Raw genomic sequence first — 14,493 nt, forward strand, 5'->3', positions numbered from 1 at the left:
CAGAATCATGTCCAAATGTTGAATTAATGCATATTCATTGTGAATTGACTTGCTGTACACATTCCTGCAAACCCATGCCTAAGCTTTGTTTAGAGGTAATCAGATTGGTTGGTTATAAAACTTTTTGCCCTTTTATTTTCTCAATCAATAATAGCTAAAAAGATGGAAATTTTTTTGGGGGGGAGGATAAACTATATGATTTTATATTTTTTTCTCTGTTAAATTTATTAGTAAAAATTACAAAATCCTTTTTGTGTCTATAACCAATCTATTAAATTAGATATTGTGCAACCAAGAAATTAGCCAAAGGCAGCCAATTAAATTAACTATGGGCAACCAACCAATTAAATTAGCTAAGGGCAGAGTTTATGTGACATTGATATACATTGCAATTTTGCAGTAAAACATCATGTAACAAATGACAGTGATTAGAATCATGGTACGTGTTACAAAAACTAAAATATAGGGCATAACCGATTGGCATTTTTCTACTGATTTCCGATTCCGGATTTTGGGCATGAAATTTTTCCGATTCCGGATACGATTCAATTAATCGGAAATGCTAAATTAAAAGGTTTTTCAAATCAACTTTTTAAACCGTGTTACACACGTTTTGCATATCACACAGATGTCACAAGGGGAAGGATATGGCAGGACTATAGCAAAATGCAACGAAGTTCAAAGCGACAAAGAATCCATGAAATTTTTTATTTTTTTGCCAGTTCCGACCCATTCTTTGTTCAACAATTAGTTGATCTTGCCGCCAGGCTTTTATTTTCCCGCCTTAATCATTTATGTCGGCAAGCGGCCAGTTCCATCCTGTACTTTATTCAACAATTAGTTGATCTTGCCGCCATGCTTTAATATCGCGGGCAAATAAAAATAAAACAGGCTTTTGTTTGGTCCTATAAAGTTGGCCTCTTGCGGAATCATTTTCTTTTAATACCTCATTAGCATGTGTCAATGTATTCAATATTATGCCTTCATTATTGAGGATGTTGACATAAACGGGTAGGACTGTATTATATATTTTAATAAATTTAAATCTTTCGGTCTAACTTAAGTATTATCGTTTCACCCCGTTGTGTTGACCATATTGGACTTTTCTGACTTATTATTTAACTTTATTAATGCACTATCGAATGACACGCAGTGTTAGACACGGTACTATAGAAATTCAACTTTATTATTTTTATTATCCGAATCGGTCGTTCCTGCCTTGTCCGACTCCGATTAATCGGAAGTTCATACTATCCGGTGGAATCCGATTTCCGGATCAAAAGTCGGTTATGCCCTACTAAAATATGTTGCTCAGCTCATATCAGCGTGTACAGAGAACACAAGGTTTACAACACAAACTGCATGGTAGTGGTAAATTAAATTAAATAAACACTTGTTTTATTGTCTCTAAGTCTTCAAATTAGGTGAAATTAGTGGATTGTCAATCATGTTGGAAATTTATAGAGTATTTGCATAAGGGCCAGATGATAATTGTTTTGTTGCTCAGTCTAATAAAAACAGTAAATTAACCAACCATTCAAAAGTAACATCAGTTCATTCATGTGTTTAGACCTTGCACCTGTATTTCCCTAGCAGGTTTCATAATAATGAAAAGTCTGTGAAATTAAGTTTAATTTCCTGAATAAAACTTTTAGTTTTCTATTTATTTTATAATCCTGTATCTCTGTGATCTTAATTTATGTATCCTCATGTTTATTCTCATTCCTGTGTGTACATTACTTACTTGATAATTACACTATTTGTCTCACTTTTTGAACATTTTTTATTGTTCAAATGTTCATGCATTCTTATATCTACTTTTTCACCTACTTACTTATTTGTATCTTCATCTGTTTGATTGGATATTTCCTTGTGCAGTCTATAAGACTAGCAAAATCAAAAACTGAATTATATTTTTTTAAGCAGCCTAAATACTATTTATTTAGATGATAAATTGCTGGAGATTATTTGAGATCTTTTTATTGAAAAAAAATATGTTTACATTTCATTTTCTCTTGAATTTCTTTTCACTTCCAATGATAATTTCTCACATTTCTTAGGAATTAGTCAAGAATGTTTGGAAGGCTATTATACAGTTTGAGAATTCATTCTAGTTTTTAATATTTTATTTTACTTTTATGGATTAATATAAAATGTATTGTTCTGTGTGAAGTTTAATGCTCTAATGCAATTTATGGTCACTTGACTCAATTGACACTTGTTTCATTTTAAAGCATGGAAGGCAGTATGATGAAACATTCATAGCACATATATTTTCCATGGAGTAATGATAATGAAAGGAGAACATTTCTTCATGAGCTGATAGTCCTATCATTCATTTCATGAAAGGTTCATGATTTTTTGCTATATATTATTGACAGGAGATGAAAAATCATTTACTTCATTTCATTAAAATTGTTTGAGTAAAATTATAGCAATCGTTCCTCTTTGCAAAAATTGATCAAGTGAATCTATCCTTTTGATCATTTAAGGTTAAAAATGTAATTTCCCTTTAATTTTTTTACTCCATTATATCTATAATCTGAAGTACTTAGGTTTTTTTCTTCATTTGTTTTATATGTTGAAGTATTACACTCATCCACTCAGTAGATTCACTGGAACAGTGCCCCCTCAAATGCAATTACCTTGTTTTCTTGTGTTCTTGCACAAAGAGTGATGGTAATCAAGGGAGATAACAATGTGAACTTTTATGGAAGCAATAATTGCATTATCATTTGGGCATGCATAAAGGACTTGATCCTCGGAATTTTCAGAATAGTAGAATTGTTTGAATTACTACAGCAATGTGGTTTTTTGAGGGTATGGAACGACCGCAGGCTATCCAGTGGTCTTTCCTTACCTGAAAAGAAAGATACTTGGGTCATATATGCCAGTTCTCTGACATGTGTCACACACAGCTTGGGAGTTATTGAAATTTCTGTAAAATCACACTTATTCACATCACCTTGGATATAATCAAAAATGGTGTCAAAATCTTCATGCACAAGTTTACCCTTTACCAAATCTTCAACTGTTCGATCATTCATACAGATTGTATTACAGTTTCCCAGTTCTTAACAAGCCTGGGGATTGCAAGTTTGACAACATTGAAAATTTTATGTAAAAATATTTTAAGGTTTGCATCCTAGTTTTACAAAGAATTTTAATAATGGTACAGAAAGTTAGACCTCCATGTTTAACTTTTATTCTTTATATTATGACATTGCTTGGGTAAACTTGTTTTCTTTTGATTTTTCAGGGCTGGTATATAGTGACGTATGCCTTGGGAATATATCTACTGAACTTATTTATAGGATTTTTGACCCCCAAAATAGAGCCAGTAGCAGGTGGTGCAGATAGTGATGGTGAGAATATATGATACATTGTAAAAGTACTATATATATTTGTAAGTAAAGATCAGCCATAAATTGTACAGACCCAAATAACACAAGGCCCCAACAGATCTGGGTCTGTGCAGTTTGTTAGAAGTACTCAGTAGAAAAAAGAACATAAATATGAATCTGACAGTGCATTATGCAACAGCAGATCAGGTTTGTGTTGTTGGCAGTTTAACTCAACTTATATGCAAGTACCTACGGTATGTGTCCAAATAGTAACCCTAATATTGCTAACACTGTCTGGATTTTAGAATCTCTGCAAGGCAAGGTACAAATACTATAGAGCTTTATAGTGAAATCATTCTGTGTCAAGGGCATTCAGCATCTTGGATTTCATGGTTAACTCAGATCAAAATTCTGGTTGCTTCAAATTTAAATACTTAGTGAAAAATGATTCTTCTGCCCAAGAATTTAACTTATTTGATGTAATGTCTACACTGTCTGCTTTGTGAACAAAGATTCCATGAATTCTGCATCTGAGTAATGTTACAATGGGTGGTTAACAAGGATTTTGTAAATTTCTTCCAAATTGTTAAGGAATGGCTATTTTTGTCTAATTTATGTACAGTATTGATGCACAAATGATCAGATATGCAAGGAATATTCAAATCTGGTGATGTCATTGAAATTCACTGATTAAGAAATGATTATTTAGGTATATTTTGTGAAGTTTACTGTCTTTCTAATATGTGCACACATACATCACAAACAGTATTGCTTATGTTAATACATATAGGAAGAGTTATCTCCTTTTGTCTGTATTGGGAGTCTTTTGAAGATGCACCCTCTTGTTGCCTGTGTGTGTGGTCATGCTGAATAATGCAAATTTAAGATCCTATTTTTGCATTGATTTAAACCACAAACTTAAGTTTTAACAAAATACCTGGGATGCATGATGATATTTCTCTGAGAATCCCAATATTTTGCACTGGTTTTTGCAGCTGCTGTCCTTTCTTGAGCAATACTGCAGTCAAAACATGCTTAATAAAGTCAAAATAGGAATATGCATTTGTCAAGCCATACTTTTGATGTTATTAGAATACTGTACAGTACAGTGCTAAAACAACTGGATGACCCTTCATCTTGGACCCATCTAACTTCATATTAGACTCCTACTGTATTATAAGCCATGTGCCTGTTGGGCTTGGAGAAAAAACTTCTGTAAAAATTTGACTGAGAAAACTTTTATCGTACAAACAGAATACAGAATTTTATTTTCAAGTTGTTGAAAGACATGTAAATTATTAATAATTTTCATCTGAAGATGAAGATCATCTACTTACTGTCCTTTTTTTTTGAAAGCTGTAAACTTTATGTACAAAGTAAAACGTGACCTATTAGTGGGGAACAGATTGCATGGGTTATACCTATAATTGACTCTCACTTGGTTTTAACATGCATGTGATTCTACTGGCAGTAGGAAAAATTGCTGTTTTTAAAGACCTCCACCGCACATACTGTTTTACAGTTGAAATCCACTGCTTTGAAAATGAACACTTTTTTTATTTAAAAAAATTGAATAAAAAACGAACTCAAGACTATTTCTATCCACATATTGCAGAAACCAGCCATATGGGGACTGGAAATATTCTAGCAGTTATTTGAACTAGTGCAGTGATGCTTGGCTGAGTAATCAGATTAATACTATCATGTGTACACAACTGGCTGTAAATTGACTACCTTATTATTGTAATCTGGGGCGTTTAGGCCAAATGTGGTACTTTTTTGAAGTGTTACAAGTAATAACGGACTCAGTTGTGGTCTGTGATGGCTTTTGAGTGATTGATTGCAAATCTGCTTTCCTTAATAAAAAGGAGACCAACTGAAAAATGATTGGGCAGAAACACTAAGCTCAAAAAGTACTTTGATTTTTTTTTTGTCTTGTTTAATTGTTGTTATGTCATTCAGTATGTTTTAAGTTAAAGTTTAATGAATAATAATTGAACTGTCTGTAATGTGACACTGGTTAAACATATTAAGCAGTACATATGAACAACATCAAAAATGTAAAGAGAAACTATAAATCAAGACAAGCTTCAAATACTGATTCAATGAGTGAGAAGGACATTGTTGGTGAACAATGGTTGACATCTGGACTTGGAGAAAAACATTGCTTTGCATGAAATACTTTCAGATATGAATAAGCACACAAGTCACTCTAATATGATTTTGTTATTTTCATATTTATTTACATATTTAAAGTGTAGGTTTGTGTGAATAGTAAAAGGATAGGTCTCTTTTGGGCACATATGATTGGAGTAAGGGCTTGTGGAATTTTAGTCAGGGTGTGTGATTTCTTTTAAAGTCACCAGCCCGGGGCCTTTATCCAAAAAAACAACAAAATAATGATTCTTGGAGCACTGGTACTGTTTGTACTCGCATGCAAATCAAGTCCAAAGGCAAATAGTTGGACTTGTCTTATTAGCAAATATATAGAGTATGTCATTTTTCCAAAATCAGGAAAATTAATGCCTATGAAAATAACTACATTCACAGTCGCTGTTTTTGATGACCTGCAAGATTTAGATTCTTTCCTTTGATGTAGTAGATGAGTCTTAACATGAGTTCATTATCAGTTTGGAATTTTCTTAATGAAGAACTTGTCTAATCAGAGATCAAGTAAATTAACCATGAAAATGTATTTTCATGCTTCCATCATTGATTATAACTCTTTCATGGAAACAAATTAATGAATCCTGGAGGAATTTTGATATTTTTGACCTTATACCTGCCCACCATAAGGTGGAGTGTATCATGATGTCCGTCTATCTGTCACAAGATATTTAGTTGCTATGTGACTTGAAATTCAATAAATGTTTTTGCTGACACTTCTTTCAGTGGATATAATTTGCTGAATATCTTTGCAATGGTCAAATTTAACTGTTGTCAAATATTTATATAACTTTTATTTTTGTTGAGTTTTAGTTTTTGATTTTTTGTGGCTGACTTTGGAGCCTTGTAATAATTGAATAAAATGTCAATTCAGATGAAGGCCCTCAACTTCCAACAAGAACATCTGATGAATTTCGACCCTTTATGAGGCGACTTCCAGAGTTTAAATTCTGGTAAGTTCATCATTGTATGTGGTTCTTTATTCCTACCATATTGTGCATATAATGCTTAAAGTGCTTTTTTCATTGATTTTTTTGCAGCATACCTAATTATTTTCTAATTAGAAATGCATAGTGCATTTTTGTGTCTTGTTAAATATGTCTTAAAGCATTGCAGTTGATAAAAATATTGGCTCTCATTCATAAATTTTAATACAATTCCACAAACAAATACATTTTGAATTTAGTTTTAACTAAAAATTAGCAAGATTCATTAAGTGATACATTGACCACTCCGGTGACCCAGTGGTTAGAGCGTCTGCCTCGGATGCGGGAGGTCATGGGTTCGATCATACCAAAGACTTACAGAATTGGTACTAACAGCTGCCTCACTTGGCACTCAGTGTTAAGAGGCTAGTTTTAGGACTGGTCGGCCTGGTGTCAGGATAATGTGACTGGGTGGGACATCATGCTTACATGTCTGCGGCATGATGCCCCAGTGCTAGACATCACTATAAACTGCCACATTGCAGACATCATGCGATATGACTGAATTTTTTTTTAAAGCTATGTTAAAATTCCAAATCACATCACATAAGTGATTCATTATTTACACCTGTACTTGTAGTTGCAATTAACTGTTTTCATATATTCATCTGAATATAAGTGCAATGCAGTTTATGTGTAAGAATGCAATTATTACATGCACTAGGAAAATTATTGGCTTTCAAATTAATGTTTGAATGGCATTTATCTGTAGCTGATATTTAATAAAACAGTTTTTCATCTTAAAAGGTGGTAAGTTATAGAGTAGAAACTTAGAAAGGAAAGACATATTGGTGTACTCGAGGTGGTAATTTTCCAGGTTAACTTCATTCCAGGCTGTTCTAGCTTTAACTGTAGGAGTGTTAGTGCATTAGGTCAGAAGGCACAGTTTCAGTGACTTAGCTCCACATCAAATTGGGGTCCCGAGTGGCTGAATGATCTAAAGCGCTCACTGCTACGGATCACTGCCATCTCAACTTCTATCTGTGTGTGTATGTGAGAAAGCTTGCCAGTAGCTTCTCATGGGTCGGTGGTTCTTTCCAGGGTTTTCCTGGGTTCTTCCTCCACCATTTATACTCCCTGCCATGCATAGCCTATCTTGTGCTGAAAAATGGCGTTAATCCCTATAACAATAACAACAACACATCAAATTTGAATTTGACTTGTCAACATAAAACTCTTGGAGCAGTGTTAGCTACCCCTACTGGCTGTATAAGATTGAAGCAAGTGTCTGACAACCCTTGCCTACCGTTACAGTGCACAAAATGTATTGACCTGTTTCCAGTTGTTACGACCACTCTAGTGGCCTAGCGGTTAGAGCGTTTGCCTCAGTTGCGGGAGGTCATGGGTTCGATCCCCAACTGAGTCATACCAAAGACTTACAAAAACGGTACTTACAACTGCCTCGCTTGGCACTCGGCATTAAGAGGCTATTGTTAGGACTGGTCGGCCTGGTGTCAGGATAATGTGACTGGGTGGGACATCATGCTTCATGTCTGCGGCATGATGCCCCAGTGCAAGACATTGCTGTAATCTGTCACACTGCAGACATTGTAGCGATATGACTGAAAAATTGTTAAAGCTACGTTAAAAATCCAAATCACACACACACACCAGTTGTTAAGTGTTTAGGCTCTCATAAACAGTAACAAGAAAAGAGTGGAGACAACAAGCTTTGTAAAATTTAACAAATAATTTATTTCCCTTGAAAAACAAGGTGAAAAAAAGAGGAAAAAGAACTTAGTTTTAAGAATCAAATCCAAAAATAATCCAAGAATAAAAAATTAGAAGTCCTAGTAATGAATTGTTCTAATGAATTTGAGTTTGAGTCCTGACCAAAATTCAAAATGGAAGGCAATGACGTATGCTTTAGCCTTATAGTATTGGCATGTCAGCAGTTCTTTGTTGTACCACAGAAAATAATATTCCAGTGTTTCATTTCCAAATAAAATTTCAGTAGATGTCTTTGTCCAAGAATTCTGTATGAGCACTTAAATATTCCCAGGGAAAAGAAACAATCTTTTAGAATCCAAATAATTTGAAGAAAAATTAAAATTTAACTCCAACTGGTCACAACAAATAAAAAAGGACATTGACGTCAAAGTGTTTAAAAGCCAAACTAAAATTATTTCTCAATACATAACTATTACACCTGACTACTGCACAATTTGCGAAAGACCAGAATTTCAAAATAGAGGCTATTCACATTTGTAAAGTCTCGTACACACAGAACAGCCTCGATTCCACCCTATAAATCCACACTAAGAATGAATATATAAAAAAAATTTAAAAAAAGAAGTTGCTTACTTCAACTCTTGCTAATGTTTATGTTGAATAATGCTTTTAAAAACATAAACAGACAGCCCTCATTCTAAATGAAATATGTTATATTTAAAGTGCAGTCCAGGTAACAGGGTAGGTGATTGATCTCAAATATGTTCTTTTAAAAGTATATGGAAAAAAGAAGATAAAATAACATCTCTTGTTATGTCCTTGAAAATTATTACACATCTGATGAAAAGTCAAATAAAATCATAGTTGGAATGCAACACGGCATCTGTCTAACTATTCTCAGCTGTACCCAGCACCAGCAAAAATGTAATATGGTCAATACATTTGTGTGTACAGTAATCCTGGAACAGCCTTCATTGTCTATACAGTAATCCTTTTAAAAGGCTACCCCATTTGCAGCAGGACTTATAAGATGGGTGGCCTTATTTGGGGAGGGTCACATATGAGAATAGTAATTACATACAAAATAAGAAAGTTGCAACTAATTTTGAAACATTTACTATTTTATTTTTAAAATCGCTTAAGTGTTATGGAATTAATGTGATACGAACATTTTATTAATGCCATTTTCAGAAAGAATATTATGAATATTTTTATAGTTGTCTCAGTATTTTTTGAACAATTCAGTGTGTAAGTGGCATGTTCTTAATTCCCAGGAAAAAGCATTGGAAAATGGTTGTTTTTGTTGGGGTAAAGGCATCTCCTAACTCAAGAATTTTTCTATCTCCATCAGTTACATTTTCCCATTATTGCAGAATATTTTCTGTAAACTTTTTGATGTTGGTTATTTGAGTCATTTTGAGAATATTTATCTTTGGCAAGGATCCTTGAACTCTCCACATTTTTAATGAGTCAAATTACGTTAACATTTTCTTTCAAATTGATGAGTTTTCTTTTCCATTACACCATGTTGAACATTTCTGCAATAATTTATTCCTATGTTGTCAGTTATAGCTCTGTCATAACAAATTTTAGCATTTAAATGAAAAACCCTTTCTTTATGATTTTGTTGTTGTTGTTCTCGGGTTTATTGCCATTTTTTCAGCACAAGATAGGCTATACATGGCAGCCAGTATAACTGGTGGAGGAAGAACCCTGGAAAACCCAGGGAAGAACCACCGACCCACAAGAAGCTACTGGCAGGCTTTCCCACGTACCCACGATAGCCGAGCCTTGCTTTCTTTATGAAGGAAGTGATCTTGTTATATGGTTCATTGATCATTATCTGGTACCCTATTGACTTTGTTTCTTTTGTCTGTGGGACAAGCCAAGGGCTGTCATACCATTTTTATATAACAATACGGCACATTACAGCTATTTGCTTTTGTAATCTTGATATTTATCATAATAGCTACTAATTGTCAGAGTGGAAAACCCTAAAATGTAAAGGACAGCATAAAGGCTATCACACCTTGTTTGTGCACTTGACAATTTATCACCAGTAATAATAACTGCCAGTTATCAAAGTGACAAAATCTGACACCTGATGATCACACAGCAGTAACTGAGTAAATATAATTAGATTACTTACCTCCTTCTGTGGGTCAAAGTTTGTTCTTTATCAGCAATTTGGAAAAAATGTGACCACTCGTGAGGGGTGAATCTAACTATTTTTTGCACCAATATGCTGGGTGTTGGCCATGTTAGAAGGTGGCCATCCTTGAAGGGGAACTTATGAACACACACTCTTTGATTACAAGGAATTCTGGTTGTAAAAAGCAGGTGGCTGGTGGTCAAGGAAGCCGTTCAAAAGGGGAGCAGATGTATCATACCTTTTGAATGTTTTCTATTTGCAGGTATTCAGGAACAAAAGCTGTAGTTATAGCAACAATCTGTACATTTTTTGATGCCCTAAATATCCCGGTGTTCTGGCCAATTCTAGTGATGTACTTCATCATATTGTTTGTCATCACAATGAAAAGACAACTAAAGGTGAGTTCTCTAGAAAATGAGACAAAAGTTGGAAGTGCTCACAATATGTGGGGGAAAAATCAGAAGCTTAATCTTCATAATTATATTAAGTTAAGTTTGGTTGTGGTGATTTAATTTTTCGGCTCATGATAGGCTTTGCAAAAAGCCAATATGTTTGCTGGAGGAAGACCCCATAAAGAACCACCGACCAGTAGGAAACATGGCATGGGGCTGAGAGTTTTTGAGATAAAGAGAAAACATTTCCAGATCTTAAACAGCTTTAATAAAAATCTTTCTCTCTGATTATTTAGCACAAAAAGACAATATTATATCCATTATATTACTATTAATATTAAAGCATTTGATTCACAATCAAAGTGTAGATGGTTCTATACCTTTCAAGGTTACAGCATGGGTCTGCTACCTTGGTGTGTCCTTGAGAAAGTCGCTTACGTTCCATTCATTATGGTATAGCTATCGATGACTTTAAAGTATTGTCTCCCTTGTCTCCTCCAGCAAGGCCTTTCTTGATAACATTATTATTGTGTAAGCAACTGGTTGAAAATGCCGTCTTGTAAAGAAAATGCTTCCAGATTTAGTTTTAAGCTCCTAATTCAAACCTTTGATATGATAAAAGAGTGTTACTTATTCTGCAGAAACACACAACAAATAGAGATGACAAATAAAGAATTGAGGAACAGGATAAGCATGAATCACAGAAGGCAGTATAACTTAAAACTTAATAGAACAAAAATAATGTATAATTGAAACAATCAACCTATACTATACATACTTCGCAATTTTGCTATAAATAAGCATTAATATGACCTGGTGAATTTCCTAAGGGTAATATATCCAAAGCTTCATTTATCTGTTTGGTTGGGGTGGGGTGGGGGGATTGTTATAAAAGAAAAAAAGATTTTATAAACTGTATTGTAATATTTGTTTGCAACCTTGGTAATCATTTATAATCATTATTTATTATTATAATTATTATCCAGTGTGTTATAATATTCATCTTTATCATAAAAAAAACAAGAACTGCTAAACAGAATTTGAAGGTGTCATGGCAAGGGTGGCTTTTCTTTTTTGTTCCATAACAATGTGCTGTCGGGTATGGATGAAGATATAAAACTAGAGAAATCTTGAAATCATTGTACAGCCAAGTAAGCATATAGGTGTTTAGGGTGGAGCAATGAACAGTTTCTAAGCTATGAATTAGGACCATGTACCCCAGGGGCCAGGAGAAATTCAGGGGACATTATCACACCAGCATTCATAGACAATGCTCCAACTATGCCCCACTGTTTGTTTTCTTCTTCCTCTCTACAGTTTTAATTTGTGTGTGAATTTATGCTAACAAGCTGACTTAGGTGATATCAGACCACTTTGAGCTTGCTTATTTGTTGAGTCATGCACTATGCAAGAAGGCAAGATGTTGCAGTTTGAGGAAAGCCCTATTTGAAAATATCAAAGACAACAATTTTTTGCTGAAATTTGTTTAATTATCCCGATACTTTAGCAAGGTCATATTGTGGTACACCATGTGCCCATCTGCAACCATATCTACACCTAAACCACTAGATGGAAATTCACCATTTTTGGTACATACATAGCCCATGTGATAACCATCTGCAGGAGGGTAAGATTTTTAAGCCTGTCCTGTGATCCCATGGTATGGGTCAGAGGTCAGATACCCAAACATTACAGTGATATTGGCATTTTTTAATACATTGTAGGAGGAGGAGACAATGTCACTATTGAATTTTGGATTGTGACCCAAAAGTCAGTCTTGAGGGAGGGAGGTTGGGATTGTGACCCAAAAGTCAGTCTGGAGGGAGGGAGGTAGGGAGGTTGGGATTTTGACCCAAGAGTCAGTCTGGAGGGAGGGAGGTTGGGATTGTGACCCAAGATTCAGCCTGGAGGGAGGGAATTGGGATTGTGACCTGAGGGTCAGCCTGGAAGGAGGGAATTGGGCTTGTGACCTGAGGGTCAGCCTTGAGGAAGGGAGGGAGGTCAAGATATGAAAGAAGGCATTTATTGTCCAGGCTATGTCTTGAGCCATCGTTCACAGTAAAAGTAACATGAAAATACATGTTTTTATCATTTTTATTGTTTGTGCCCTGTGCCATGACTACTAGGAAAGTCCATGAAATCAGGATGTTTGTTTATATCAATCTGACTATGCAGCATGCTTCTCTTTGATCAAGCTCACTTGTGCTTTTATAACAAGGAAATTGTAAAGACTCACAATTTTTTCTACTTAATACTTGTCATTGAAGGTGTCTGCAACTGATGGTCTGATATAAATATGGTCACAACTCTGTTGTCTAAAACTAGTAACAGAACGAGCGAAAACCAGTAAGTTTAGTAAAAATTCAACAAATAATTTATTTCCCTATAATACAAAAGAGAAAATTTAAATAGAGCTTAAATCCCCAATAGTCCTAAAGATTTATCACAAGTCCAAATGTATAAAGTTCCAATTGATTTCCAGTGGTGCTCCAATTAAATTCCAATATTGAATGTCTTGATGTGCCTTTGGTCTGAAATATGCTAATAAGCCAATATCCTGTTGTGTGATGATATGCCAATAGTCTTTTGATATATCTTGATAATATAATCCAAAATGTTTTTATCTGAATTCACAATAATTCCAGATTAATGTTCCAATCGAAGAATATTATTGATGAACATTTTGTATTTGCAATGAATAATAATTTGAATAAGTAAAACACCCAAATGAAAAAATGAACACAAGAAGACTGATTCTGCTTCAAGATGTTAAGGAAGGAAGGCAAACATGAGTAATGTTTAGATAAACAAAATTATATAGCCCTCTACTTGAACTAGGTCACAATTACCATTTTCTGAAAATTCGGTCACCTAATGGAATTTTCCACTCCAGAAGATTCTGGGGTCAGAATGAAGACTCTATCTTTTAACTTGAATTCAGGTAAACATGTTTACATTAATAATGATCTGAATATTTAATCCACACTCAAAGAGAAAAATTAGCTATATATTATGTTGTTTACAAAATAAATTTCCCTGGTCTAATACACAGACACTTAATTTTGGACAAGGTCAGGTTCTAAATACAAATCTATATATCATATAATCACTAAAAAAAAGAAGCCAACAAATAATACAAATTAAATATACATAGTAATGCAACCACTATGTTGTTAGACATCAAGGGTAATAACTTAATTTATATTAATGAGGATGACAGTGGAGACATTGCCTATGCATCAAACACCAGTACTTGGCACATTGCCTCATCATCAGTTACCAGTGCTGGGGAAGTTGTCTCAGCATCTGATATTTGTATTTGGAGACATTGCTTCAGCATCAGATATTTGTATTGGGGACATTACCTCAGCATCTGATATTAGTACAGGGGACATTGAATCATGCATCTGATACCATTACTGGGGACATTGCCTCTGCATCTGTTACCACTATTGAGGATATTGCCTCTGCATCTGATACCAGTATTGGGGATATTGCCTCTGCATCAGATACCAGTCTTGGGGATATTGCCTCTGCATTTGATACCAGTCTTGGGGATATTGCCTCTGCATCTGATACCAGTATTGGGGATATTGCCTCTGCATCTGATACCAGTATTGGGGATATTGCCTCTGCATCTGATACCAGTATTGGGGACATTGCCTCTGCATCTGTTACCACTATTGAGGATATTGCCTCTGCATTTGATACCAGTATTGGGGATATTGCCTCTGCATCTGATACCAGTATTGGGGACATTGCCTCTGCATCTGTTATCACTA

The 14,493-nt window shown here is 34.6% G+C and overlaps 1 protein-coding gene across 3 annotated transcripts in view; it reads left to right on the top strand.

Moving 5' to 3' along the window:
- Positions 1–14,493, top strand: part of LOC149781765 (protein RER1-like) — a 32,017-nt gene that overhangs the window by 8,228 nt on the left and 9,296 nt on the right. For all 3 annotated transcript variants that reach the window (XM_089935900.1, XM_089935901.1, XM_089935902.1), the window contains exons 4-6: positions 3,260–3,365; positions 6,385–6,463; positions 10,582–10,717. In XM_089935900.1, coding sequence (XP_089792026.1) covers positions 3,260–3,365; positions 6,385–6,463; positions 10,582–10,717 — 321 coding nt within the window. The remainder of the gene's footprint in view (positions 1–3,259; positions 3,366–6,384; positions 6,464–10,581; positions 10,718–14,493) is intronic.

Source organism: Sinohyriopsis cumingii, chromosome 15 (genome assembly GCF_028554795.1).
Source record: "Sinohyriopsis cumingii isolate HCF-2022 chromosome 15, ASM2855479v2, whole genome shotgun sequence".
Taxonomy (NCBI): Eukaryota; Metazoa; Mollusca; class Bivalvia; order Unionida; family Unionidae; genus Sinohyriopsis; species Sinohyriopsis cumingii.